This window comes from Neopsephotus bourkii, unplaced genomic scaffold (genome assembly GCF_033783945.1).
Source record: "Neopsephotus bourkii isolate Nb327-2 ecotype Australia unplaced genomic scaffold, CSIRO-AGI_Nbou_v1 NB_107, whole genome shotgun sequence".
NCBI classification, from domain to species: domain Eukaryota; kingdom Metazoa; phylum Chordata; class Aves; order Psittaciformes; family Psittacidae; genus Neopsephotus; species Neopsephotus bourkii.
The window spans coordinates 14,540,013-14,551,130 of record NW_026900624.1 but is presented as its reverse complement, the minus strand read 5'-3'; the positions used below and the strand labels follow the sequence as shown (position 1 = coordinate 14,551,130).

At 51.9% G+C, this 11,118-nt stretch overlaps 1 protein-coding gene across 1 annotated transcript; it reads left to right on the top strand.

Annotated features, from left to right (window-relative positions):
* Nucleotides 1-2,431: 2,431 nt before the first annotated feature.
* SERHL2 (serine hydrolase like 2) lies at nt 2,432-10,971 on the top strand. The gene is made up of 12 exons (XM_061362641.1): nt 2,432-2,477; nt 3,889-4,125; nt 4,197-4,310; nt 5,406-5,447; nt 6,168-6,187; nt 6,387-6,461; nt 7,243-7,352; nt 7,614-7,693; nt 8,039-8,073; nt 8,824-8,900; nt 10,324-10,417; nt 10,719-10,971. The coding sequence occupies exons 2-12, from the start codon at nt 3,978-3,980 to the stop codon at nt 10,833-10,835; spliced, it is 912 nt and encodes a 303-aa protein (XP_061218625.1). The 5' UTR covers nt 2,432-2,477; nt 3,889-3,977; the 3' UTR covers nt 10,836-10,971.
* Nucleotides 10,972-11,118: the final 147 nt, after the last annotated feature.

Here is an 11,118-nt window from a genome sequence, read left to right as displayed (position 1 = left end):
GCATTTACAGCAGGATCCCAGGATTACCTCAAACAGGCTTGTGTCCAAAACCTGGTACTGAGTAGAGTTTGGGGCTGCCAGATAAACAACTTTGGTGACCAGCACCAACCTACAAGCTCTGTTGAGAGCTCTTAGCTGTTAATGAGCTTTCTGAGACTACCTGTCAGCATGTAGCACTCAAAGGATATTGCCTGTGGGTACAAATTCTCCGAGGTGAAGTTCCCTGCGCCACAGGGACATGGGGCAGCCAAAGCCTGGGACTGTGAAGGGGATACCCTGTGCTGTGATGTGCTTGCATGGCTGGCTGGACAATGCCACCACCTGCGATAGGCTCATTCCACTGATCCCCAGAAGTGGGTCTGGCTCAGGAGAAGGGGCTGTGAGTCATGTGTTGGGTCTGCACACTGATTCTCCTTTTCAGATTGCAGTTAAGTGGCAATGGATTTTCCAGGCCATTGCCTGTTGTCTTACCAATGACAGAGGTTTCCTCAAAGGGTCCACATTGCCCCTGCTGCTCTTCCTCAAGAGCTACACCACAGACAGAAGAATCACAAGCCTAGCAGCCACTGCTAACAATTACACTGCTTTCTGGTGACTTTTTGTGAAAAAATCCCAGCAATTCACAGGAAGGCCCTGGCCTACATTAGCAACAGTGATTGATTATTGAGTGCATTTTACAGATCTGTTCTGCCAACCTGTCCCTTGTTTTTCACCTTTTGTAATCAGACACATGTCTCTGACAGCTCTAGGAAAGATGCTTAGACAGCACTGCGGCCTCTCTCCCTCTGCATGCCTGCTCACCACTTACAGTCTGCTTTTCTGTTCCTCCTCCAAGGAGGCTAAGGAAAAGCAATCCACTGGATTTTCCAAGCCTGTAAGATTCTGATTTCCTTCTAATGGCTCACTCGCAGGGTAGGCTGAGCTCCAGAGCATTCATTTATTCTCAGTGATGGGTCCTCAAGGTTACCTTTCAACTTCTGGGGTGCAGAGCTATTTTGCCAGGGTGAGATTGAGGTAGGCAGGAGAAGCAGGGCTGTAAGCTTCTACACTGGTTTCTTTCAAGCTTTGCAAGCTGTTCTGAAAATGTATGGTGTAATTTAGGAGACTGATGTGCTGAACTGAGCAGAAGAGTTTTCAATTACCAATATAAAAATGACTCCCTACGAACAGACATTCATTTTGCTCTCTGCAACTGCTCCAGCAAGACATCCCACTACTCAGCATGGTTTGACTTTGCTTCATTTGACAGCAGAGTCCTTGACTGAAGGGGAGCAGTTGTGGTCTGTGTTAGGCCTTGCTGACTGACTGCTGGAGGGAATGCATTGCACCAGCAAGCAGTATTCCCAGCCATACTCAGGTATTGTCTTTCTTGAAGCCTGGCCTGATGAAGAAAATTGTGGCAACCTCCCCATCTGAGAGGGGTCTGTTTTTGAAGAAGAGGAGTACAGCAGCGAAGGAAGGCAGTGCTGTCTGCTGTGTATCTGCCGCAGCTTGGCCCTGCAGTAGTCAGTTCACTGTGATGGGACACAGCAAGGGAGTGTGACTCTTATCCCTGGAGCAACACGATTCCAGCAGGCATTAAGAGTTCAGAAGAGTTTCTCTATCAGAGAGCGATGGAAGTTCAGCACTGGTGTCAAGCACTGAGCCTGTTTGATGTTGCTACAATGTTCCTGGGTCACAGTTAAAACATCTCACACTGTGTTGCTGCAGTACAGGCAGTTTCCATAGTCAGTAACACATCTGCTGGAGGTAGCCAAGGATGCAGCCATACTGCCATGACTGTGACTTCTCACAGGTCCCTATTGTGCCCAGTAAGTAGGTTGATGGCAACTGCAGACCCCACAGGCATCATTAACTCCTTTTTATGCTTGCTAAGCCTCAACCAAACACAGGGCATTGGCTACCATTCACAGCATCTCCCTGCTCTGGGCACCCAAGAGGAGAGCCTGCAGCAGCTGGGTCAGGCCAGAGGCTCCAGGATCAGCTGGAGACTGCCCTGCTTTCACCTGTTCAGTCAGGTAAGAGGTGTCTGGGCCTGGAGGAGAGGGCAGGCTGGGTTGCTGTGACTGGAGCAATAGCTGGCTCAGGAGGAAAACAACAAGTGATGCTGTGGAGGGTTGAGGGTTTGACAGGATGTCCCCTTGCTGCAGGGCCAAAGGTGGGGAGCGGTGGGGAACCGGGAACGGCTCCCCGTGCAGGGGAGACCGCGCTCTTAGGCCCTCACCCACTGCCCCGTTTCCTCGCAGGACCCCCGGAGCCAGGAGGCGGACGGGGGACAAAGATGGCGGCACTGCCACCCTCCCGCCTGCCTGCCTGCTTCGGGCCGCGGCTGCCCCGAGCCGGCAGAGCGGCAGGAGGCGGAGCCCCGGGGCAGCCCGGAAGGTGGGGAGCAGGGCGGTGTAGCCGGGCTGTCCGCTCTGCCGCCGGCTGTCTCCTCCAGCCACGGCCTTGCTCTGCCGTCCCGGCCGGACAGAGCGGTAGGAGGGGGCCGGGGAGCAGCGTGCGGGCGCGGGGAGCGGGGCCGGGGCGGCCGCCAGCAGCCGCGGCGCTCCGGGGGCCGCTCCGTCCCCGAGCCCGGGACCAGGACGAGCTGCCCCAGGGCGCCCTGAGGCGAAGGAGCGGGTGTAGCGGCTCTTCCTGCCCGCCGGAGGGACCCTAGGGCCGCAGCCCCGCTGGGGTCAGGCAGGGAGGGCCTGGGGAGGGCAGTCAGACTCTGCCAGGAGCCCAGGTTCTCAGGCACGTCTGTGAGGAAGGGGCAGGGCCATGGTCACACCAGGAAGTCAGCCCATGGTTGTCAGGATCAGGGCGGCCTGATCAGGGTGAGACAGCCCTGTGATCAGCAGGCAGGGCCATGGTCCTTGGAGCTTCACCTTTGCCCCTGGAGACCAGCACTACTGGGCTGCTGCTGGGCTGAGCTTAAACAGGCTCATGGGCACGAGGGAAAGATGTAGGGGAGTCCCCATGTGTAGCTGACTGCTGCCGTTGGGGCCTGTAAGTGGTCTCAGAGTCCTGACAGTAGCCTTCTCTCTCAGCCCATCCCCTTTGTCTTCACACTGTACAGAGATAAGGGCTCAGGAGGGACTTGCAGTAGAGTGATTTAATTGCTGTCAGGTCTCAGAGGCTATTTAAGGGAATAGAGACCTGAGACAAGTCACTGGGAAGGCAGTATGGCATGGGAGACCTGGGGGTAGGGAGAATCAGGCTGCTTATGAGGCACCCTGGAGGTCAGGTGGGCTTGGGGGTGAAGGGGAGATACTCAGGCCACCCCTGGCAGATCCCCAGAGGCTGGGTAGTACTGAGGGGTTCACTTAGGAGGCTGGGGTTGAGTAAAGGTCAGATGTTGGCGCTGTAATTACCAGGCAGATCGGGAGGGATGAGACAAGTTTGAGGTTGAGCAGGTCTCTAGCAGGTTGTGGATTTATAATCCCATGCCGGGGCGCAGGAGTGTGGCAGCAGTGACCACGGCAAGTGCTCTCTCGAAGGTGCCGACTGGTGGTATGAAAGAGGAGAAGCACAAGGTAAAAGAGGAGTGTAGTACTGGAAGCAGCATCCTTATTCCTGAAATTGTCTTTTTAGTCCAGGACAGGTGCCTGGCTGACTGCAGCTAGCTGCGGGAATTGTGCGTGGTTCCCTCTTGCCAGATCTCCTGTGTCTTCTGTTCAGCTTGCAGCTGCTGCAGAGACAGAGAGGAGGCTTTTTACCTCCTGTGTAGGAAAAGCCTGTTTCTTCCTAGGAGCATCACTAGTACGTGCTGGGAAGAGGATTCCCCAAACAGGCAGGCAGGGATGGCATCTTGGGATGTTGAATGGAGAGCTATAAATCAGCAAGCTGCTAATTAAGACCACAGGAGGCTGGTGAGTTACTAAAGACCTGTATTACTCTTTCCAGAGCTCTGGGCCATTAACAAGATCGCTGGGACCTGCTTGGAGCACGTGGCTCTCTCCAGGGACATACCTTGTGAGCACTCTATTTTGTGCATGTTTTCAGAGGTGAAGTTCCCTGTGCCCTGGGGCCATGTGGCAGCCAAGGCCTGGGGATCTTCAGAGGGACACCCTGTGCTGTGCTTGCATGGCTGGCTGGACAATGCCAACACCTTTGACAAGCTCATTCCACTGCTCCCCAGAGGTAGGTCTGGCTCAGCAGGATGGTTTCTGTTGTATTGCAGGGCTGCATATCTGATACATTCTCCCTTTCAGGTTGCTATTATGTGGCAATGGATTTTTCTGGCCACGGTTTGTCATCCCACCGACCTGCAGGCTGCCCCTACCATTTTCTGGATTACGTGAGTGATGTGCGCCGAGTGGCAGCAGGTGGGCAGCTGAAGGGCCCCTTGAGAGGCTGTTTGTGCAGAGGGTGCTACATTGCTCCTTAGGACAAGCAGGCAGCGTTTGCTGTCAGGAGAGGGGTTGGTTGGTTCCCTCTGCTTCTCCCCAGCCTGATACAAGACTGTGCTTTGAGACCACAGACTGAATAAGCAGTCCTTTTCTCACTATTTTGTGAGAGGAACAAACAGTAAGTTTTTCTATAACAGCAAGTGTTTCTATACTAAAAAGCAGTAGTAGCAAAGTGGTGAATGCAACTAAATAGTTTTGCCAGACTGGCTTTTTGTAGTCAGTCAGTGGTCTCTAACCAGTGTTAGGTGTAAGCTGGAGACTCCTCTGGTTCTCCCTGATGGCAGCTGGCTGCTTGCTTTAGTATCATACAAAGAAATCTGTCAGCCAAAGTGTACTGGGCTCCTAATAACTCCTGATCTAACTGTCCACCTGATCTTGTGGGAGGTTGTGGCATGTGCAGTTTTGCATCCCTCATTCAGTATACAAAGAGCCTCTGGAAGTTCTTCAATGGTGCCAGAGGGTAAAACATCTTTCAGTGAGGTGCATTTCAGATGATGCAGCACTGATGAAGCGGTATTTTCCCATAAGCCTCTTGGGATTCTCTAAAAATGAACTGGAGCCTGGTGTGCTAAATGACGCAGAGAGCTTTCACTTGGGATAATCATACTTCCCTCAAGGCAGCAGATCTGGCTCTGTGTCCTCATGGCTTTTGTGGAATGCCCTGCAGCAGGATGCTCTGTCAAGGTCTCTCTCTTTGGCAGATGCTGCCCAGTTAGACTCCTTTCTTTCCTGCCAGTCCTGTGTCTGGCAATGAATGGGAATTTGCTGTAGTTTGTTTGCCATATAGAAAGAGATTGAGAGCTGTGTGACTTAACTACTAAGGAAATGAGGTGGTGGAAGCTCTCTTTCTTTAAAACTGGCCTACTTAGCCACCTCATTTCTGGATTAGGAAGCAAATTAAGCAGTGAAAAAGCCCTCTTGTGAGAAGGGGCCTGTGTTGGTGGAGAAGCTTCAAGATGCTGCTGCTTTAGTTTCTAATGCAGCTGTCTGTTTTTGTCTGTTGCCATTTAGCCTTGCAGTGGAGACGGTTCACCCTGATGGGTCACAGTATGGGTAAGTGGTTCTTGTCCTTGTAAGCTGTGAGATTCATGGAAATAGGAGTAGGTAATTAACTTACAAGACATACTGCTAGGAGCTGGGTTGGAATATTTATTGTGTCAAATACCAGGTTGCTGCTTGAGGGATTCAGAAATCTGTGTCCTTGTTTGAAATGCCTCTGCTTTCAGGGCCCTGTAGTACAAGCAGTGGTCAGCCTTGCTGTGGGACTACTCCAGGCCCAGGAGGGAACAGCAGTGTGCAAAGAGGGGTGATCTGTGGCAGGAGAATTCACAGCAGGCCTTCCTCCCTGGTTCTCACAAGGCCACAAAGCCTGAGGAGAGCAGGGCCCTTCTTGGTGGTTCGTGGAGCTTGCTGAAGGGAACCAGACTCCAGGTTCTATTCCTTTATGCTTGGGTTTTGCCACAGTTTGGATTTTGCTCCGCAGGGCTGCGCTGGCTGCAGCTCACAGAGCTTGCACACCATAGTGTGTAACTAGTAACTCCTCCTTGGCCTTCGCTGCCTGAGAGGAAGATGGGTATGGCACAGGACAAGAGTCCAGTTGGCCAGCAGCCCTGCTCTTTGCCTGCTACTCTAGCTGGGGCTTTGTTCATTGGTACTACATGCATGTCTGCTTCTAAGGCAGCTCCTGCTGTGCGTGAAGGGAGTTTCTGTTACCAGGGGTGGGGTGTGTGTGTGTGTCCTGGGTGTAAGAGAGGACTTTTCTCTCCTTTGCAGGTGGAGCTGTGGCAGGAATGGTGAGTAAAACATCCCTTCTTCATGGGATTTGTGATTTCTGCAGCTGGAACAACAAACAGGAGGAAATTGAAGGGACAAACTATGGGACTTGGATTACAGGGAAGGAGAGGCCCTTCCCTGACTCCCTCTCCAGTGTACCAGGTTGAAGACATCCCTCAACACTCAGCTTTTCTCTCATATTGTTTCATTTCTCCTCAGTTCTGTTTCCTTTATCCTGAGATGGTGGAAAAGCTGATCCTGCTGGAAAACCTTGGCTTTCTGCTAGCACCAGAGGTTAGATTTCACAAGTACTTCCCCTCACTTTTAAATTAAAAAGTAGATGCTTGGGTTTTATTTTTTTTCTTTCTTTCATTTGCTCAGAGAAAGCACTGATGTGACCAGTTCCTGACAGATCACACAACTCTTGGTGCTCTTCCTTTTGGCAGGCACAGATCTGCTTCTTGTTGCACAGACTGAGGTCCCTGTGGAGGGTGGCCCTTGGGGGACACTTGGTAGTGCTCCACATCCTACAGTCCCTTAGCACTGAAATTTATTTGTCTGTGCCATACCCTTGTACAAAGGGAACTGGAACCTCTGTCCAAGCAACTGCCAGCAGGCCTTTTGCCAACAGCTTGTTGGTGATCTGGGTAGATCTCTTTTTCTGCTCCTGGCAGGATGTAAAGCTACATTCCCAACCTGACCTCATCGCTACCAGATGCTGGGCTTTGGTTGGCAGAAGTGGGACAGAGGCCCAGGGTCAAAGAGACAAAAGATAACAGATTTCCCTTGTTCTTTTGAACACTTGTCCTCAGCTCAAAAGTGAGGCAGGAAGGGGTAGAAAAGATTGCAAGGGTAAAAAGTCAGTTCTTTACAGCAGTGCTTAGCTTTCTGTTCCTGCCTTGCCTTTTAAGTATTGCTGTTCCCTTTCCCCCAGAAACAGACACTTTTAATGTCCGCAACTGGTAGGAGTTCTGAGGGATATTGAAGGGTGAAATGCCCATTTCTACCCTTTGATAAGGGGTAAAATGATTCAGAAAGGGGGGTTATTCCTGTGCCCTATGTCTCTTTGTTTCAGGACACTGAGGCGTGGCTGGAATCAAAGCGATTGGTGATTGACAGATTACTGAGTCTAGAGGCAAAGCAGCAAACTCCCAGAGCACGAAGCCCTGAAGCAGCATTGCAGAGGTCGGTTCCCATTTGTCCTCTTCATTTGCTGCCTGCCCTCACCTTGGACAGAGTTACGCCTGCGTGAATGAGAAAGGGAAACTGTCTCTGCACTTCCTCTTTCAAGTCCTTCTGGAATCTCACCAAGACCTTTTGCTTCTGCTGCTTCTTTTGCTCTTTTCTGAAGCAGCCTGAGAGCTCACTGTCACCTTGTCATGCCATTTTCGCTTCACTTCCTCCCTTTCCCAGCAGCACAATCTCTCTGCCTTGTCTCTCCCTCAGGCTCTTAGAAGCCAACAGACATCTGACAGCAGAGGGTGGGGCAATCCTACTGCAGCGAGGAGCAACTGAGACACCCGCTGGTAAGGGTCTGCGTGGAGACAGGGCTCATCCCAGTGCTGGGCCAGCCCTGGGTGTGGGATGGGAGCAGTGCCAACAGCCATTGTCTTCCACAGGGTACAGGGTGCCCTAACTACAATTTCATGCAGCCTGAATGGGAGCAATTAAGTCTGGAGGCAGAGCTCTCCATTCCCAGTAGCTGGGTTTGGTGCTTGAGTCCTGGAACACCAAAAGAAAAGAAATTAAGAAAGGAGAAATCTGAATTAATCCTAATCCTCCTGTCTCAAAAGTCTTGGGCAGACCCCAGAGGGGAGGAGAAGCAGAGCAGCTCCTGCGAGACACTAAAACCTTCTGTTTTTTCATTCCAGGGCTGGTGTATAACAGAGACATGAGAGTCCGGACGGTGAGCATTGCTCTTCTGACGTGCCCCCTGCTGCTTCTGAGTTCTGAGCTTATACAAAACTCAGCCGTAGTGGAGATCCGCTCCCTGCTTCCGCTCAGCTGGTTACTTTCTGTGCCTCTAATTCCTCCCTCTCTTTTAAACGCTGCTGTTAAAAGAGCCTCAAACATTGACTCAGCTTACAGAGTCACTGGAAAATGTTACTGATTTTTTTTTCCTAGCAGTTCCTCTGCCCCAGGGCCTCATGGCCACATTTTGTTGCCATTATAACTCTTCAGGCAGCAGCTGGATGGATGCTTTCTGTCAGCTTGTCAGGTCACCTGTGGAAGAAGGGGAGAGTGTGGAGCAAAGTCCGCATGTTTGATGTTTTGATAGCTTTGTGCTGCTTTTGAGCAAGCAGGGCCTCCTCTACCTGTGCCATTGCCAGGGTATGAAAGCCAGAGTAGTGTACTGTCTCCTTTTTAGTAAAGGGATTTTTAAAGCTTTTCTCTGGTATGAGATCATTCCCATATGTGCTGCATCCCAGCAGGCAGTGTTGCTGGCAGCCCTGAAATGCAGCTGGACAGAAGGAGCCTTTGCAGAGCCAGCTACTCTTGTGCACGGCCTGGCTGCCTGTCATGTCCCAGCATGGCAGCTTTGGGACCGCAGCCACTTCTGCCTTAAGGGCCACTAGTGCAGCAGGGGTCAGGTATACTCTTTGTTCCCAGCTGCTGTCCCTGACCTTTGCTGCCCTCCCTGTCTTTGCACCTGCAGCAGAGTCGAGAGTCCTTAACAGTGGAGCAGTGTGTGAAGCTCCTGCAGAAGATCCAGGACCGTGTGCTCATCATTGTGTGAGTGAGGCACAAGCCAAACCAACCCTTGCTGCCTTCCTGCAGCCCTGGGTGGAGGGAGTAAAGGTTAGAAAGGAGCCCTCAGGTAACCCCTCCTCTGCAGCAGCCACCCAGGCCTTTGGGCCAGTTGGCACAACAGCACAGCCTCAAACATGAAGCATTTCTGAGTTCCTTACCACTGCTTCAGGCTGGGCAGGCTCCTAGAGCACACAGAGAGCATCCTCCTTCCGGCCTAGGCTGTGCTTTTAGGCTGGGTCTCCCTGGTGCAAGGCTGACTGAGGAAATGTCAGTCCTGCCACATCCTCCTGCCTTCACGCTCCCAAACCCGTAACTTTCCATCCCTCAGCCCTACAGGAAGGGGCCATCCTGGCAAGCCTGTGACACTCCACACTGTTTCTACTTACTTTCCTCCTGGCCCACACAGCTCTTCCCCAGGTCACAGCACCCCAGCCTGCCCCCTTCTCCAGACCCAGAAACCTCTTGCCTAAGCAAACAGGTAAAATCAGGGCAGCCTCTACCTCCTCCAGCTGGTCCTAGAGCCCCTGGCCACATCCAGCTCCTGCAAGCTTACCTCTTGGGTGTCCAGGGCCAGGAGAAAAGCTGTGGGAAGGTAGCCAGTGGTTTGCGCAGAACCCCACAAGCTGTTGAGCTGTCTGGGTGGGTAGCTGGTTCTGTCCTCCTCCGCATCTGCCCTTGGAGGGCAAGATGTGCAGGGCCCTGGCTGCCTTGGTCTGTGTTGTGCCATTAGAAGACTCTCTAGGAAATAAGAAGTGCTAGAAGTTGGGAAATAAAGAGCAGTTTTGGCACCCCTGGTCTGCTAAAATCATAAGCTCTTAAGGATATTCCAGCTTACCCAGAAATACAACATCATAGTGAGCACAAGTCTTCTAGGCCATACAGAGTACATGCCTCAGTGCCTGGGATGTCATCTTGTCCCATCACCTGCAGTGGAGTAGGAGATAGCATGATCATAACTCTGCAGGAGGTCTAATGCTGGCTTCTCCAGGAGGACTGCCCTGGTACTTCCATCTCTAAGTGGGGCACACCCAGTTCAAAACAGCACTGTGGAGGGGAGAAAGGGACAGAGGGGATATGTAGAGGCTGTATGGAAGGGAAAAGGCAGAAGACATGGTGGGGCTAAGGAATGATGTATTATGAGACAGCACTTGGAGGGGAGCAATAGCTAACCAGTCTCCACTCTGATACTACCAGGCCTAAGGTTTTGAACAGATAGTTTGACAGAAAACAGCTGCCCCTCTGACTGCCATGTATGACCCTGTATCCCTGCCGTTTAAAAGCAGCTTAGAAAGAGCAGTTGTCTCTGTCACCCCCTGTCCTGGGGACAAAGCTTCTGCCCAAGACAATAGCAAAGACAAATGGAGACACACTATGTGCTGTACTGAGCCTTGCTGTTGCTTTTCAGAGCACAAGACGGACTCTTGGTTCCGTACAAGCTGGACACCAGAAATCACTTTGTGAAAGACCTACAGGAGGCATTTGAGTCTACCCTCAAAGAGGTGAGAGCAAACTCCATCCTTGGATCTCTACTGTATGGGTCCCCAACTGGGAGCAGCAGCTTGCCTTGATGGCCACCCTCAGTGGGCACCCCCCACTACGCAATTTGTCCTGAATGGCACAGCTCTCACACTGTGGGGAAGCCAACTTGACCTCTGCTGCAGGAGTCCCAAGTTAGTACTGCGCTCTAGACCCAGCTCTTCCCTAGTCCAGTCATCCCAGCCTTGTTCTCTCTTACCCCTGCCCCACAGCTTGTCTGAGGGAATGCTTTTCTGGTTCACATCTTGTATCCTTTCTTTCCAGCACATCCAGCTAATAGAGGTACCTGGGAGTCATTTTGTGCACCTGAACAAGCCTGAGGTGGTGTCTGGGATCATCAGCAACTTCCTGACAGCGCAGAACACCAGAGCCAGGCTCTAGGAAGCCCTCACTGCTGCAGCAGGCCAGGAGAACGTGGAGCTAAAAAGCAGGCTCTGGAGGAATTGTCACCATTCTTACCTCACATTCAACATCAGTTTCATTATACTCTTTCCTAACGTTGGCTCACTGCAGAGTGGAAGCAATAAAACAGGAATACAGGCAGAGGCATCCTCTGTGGGAGCAGCAGCACCAGCTGTAGCTCAGCAGGAGATGGGTGGCTCATCTTACTTCCTCCCTTAGGATGGTACAACCAGTCTTATCCTAGGATTAGAGCTACTGGAAA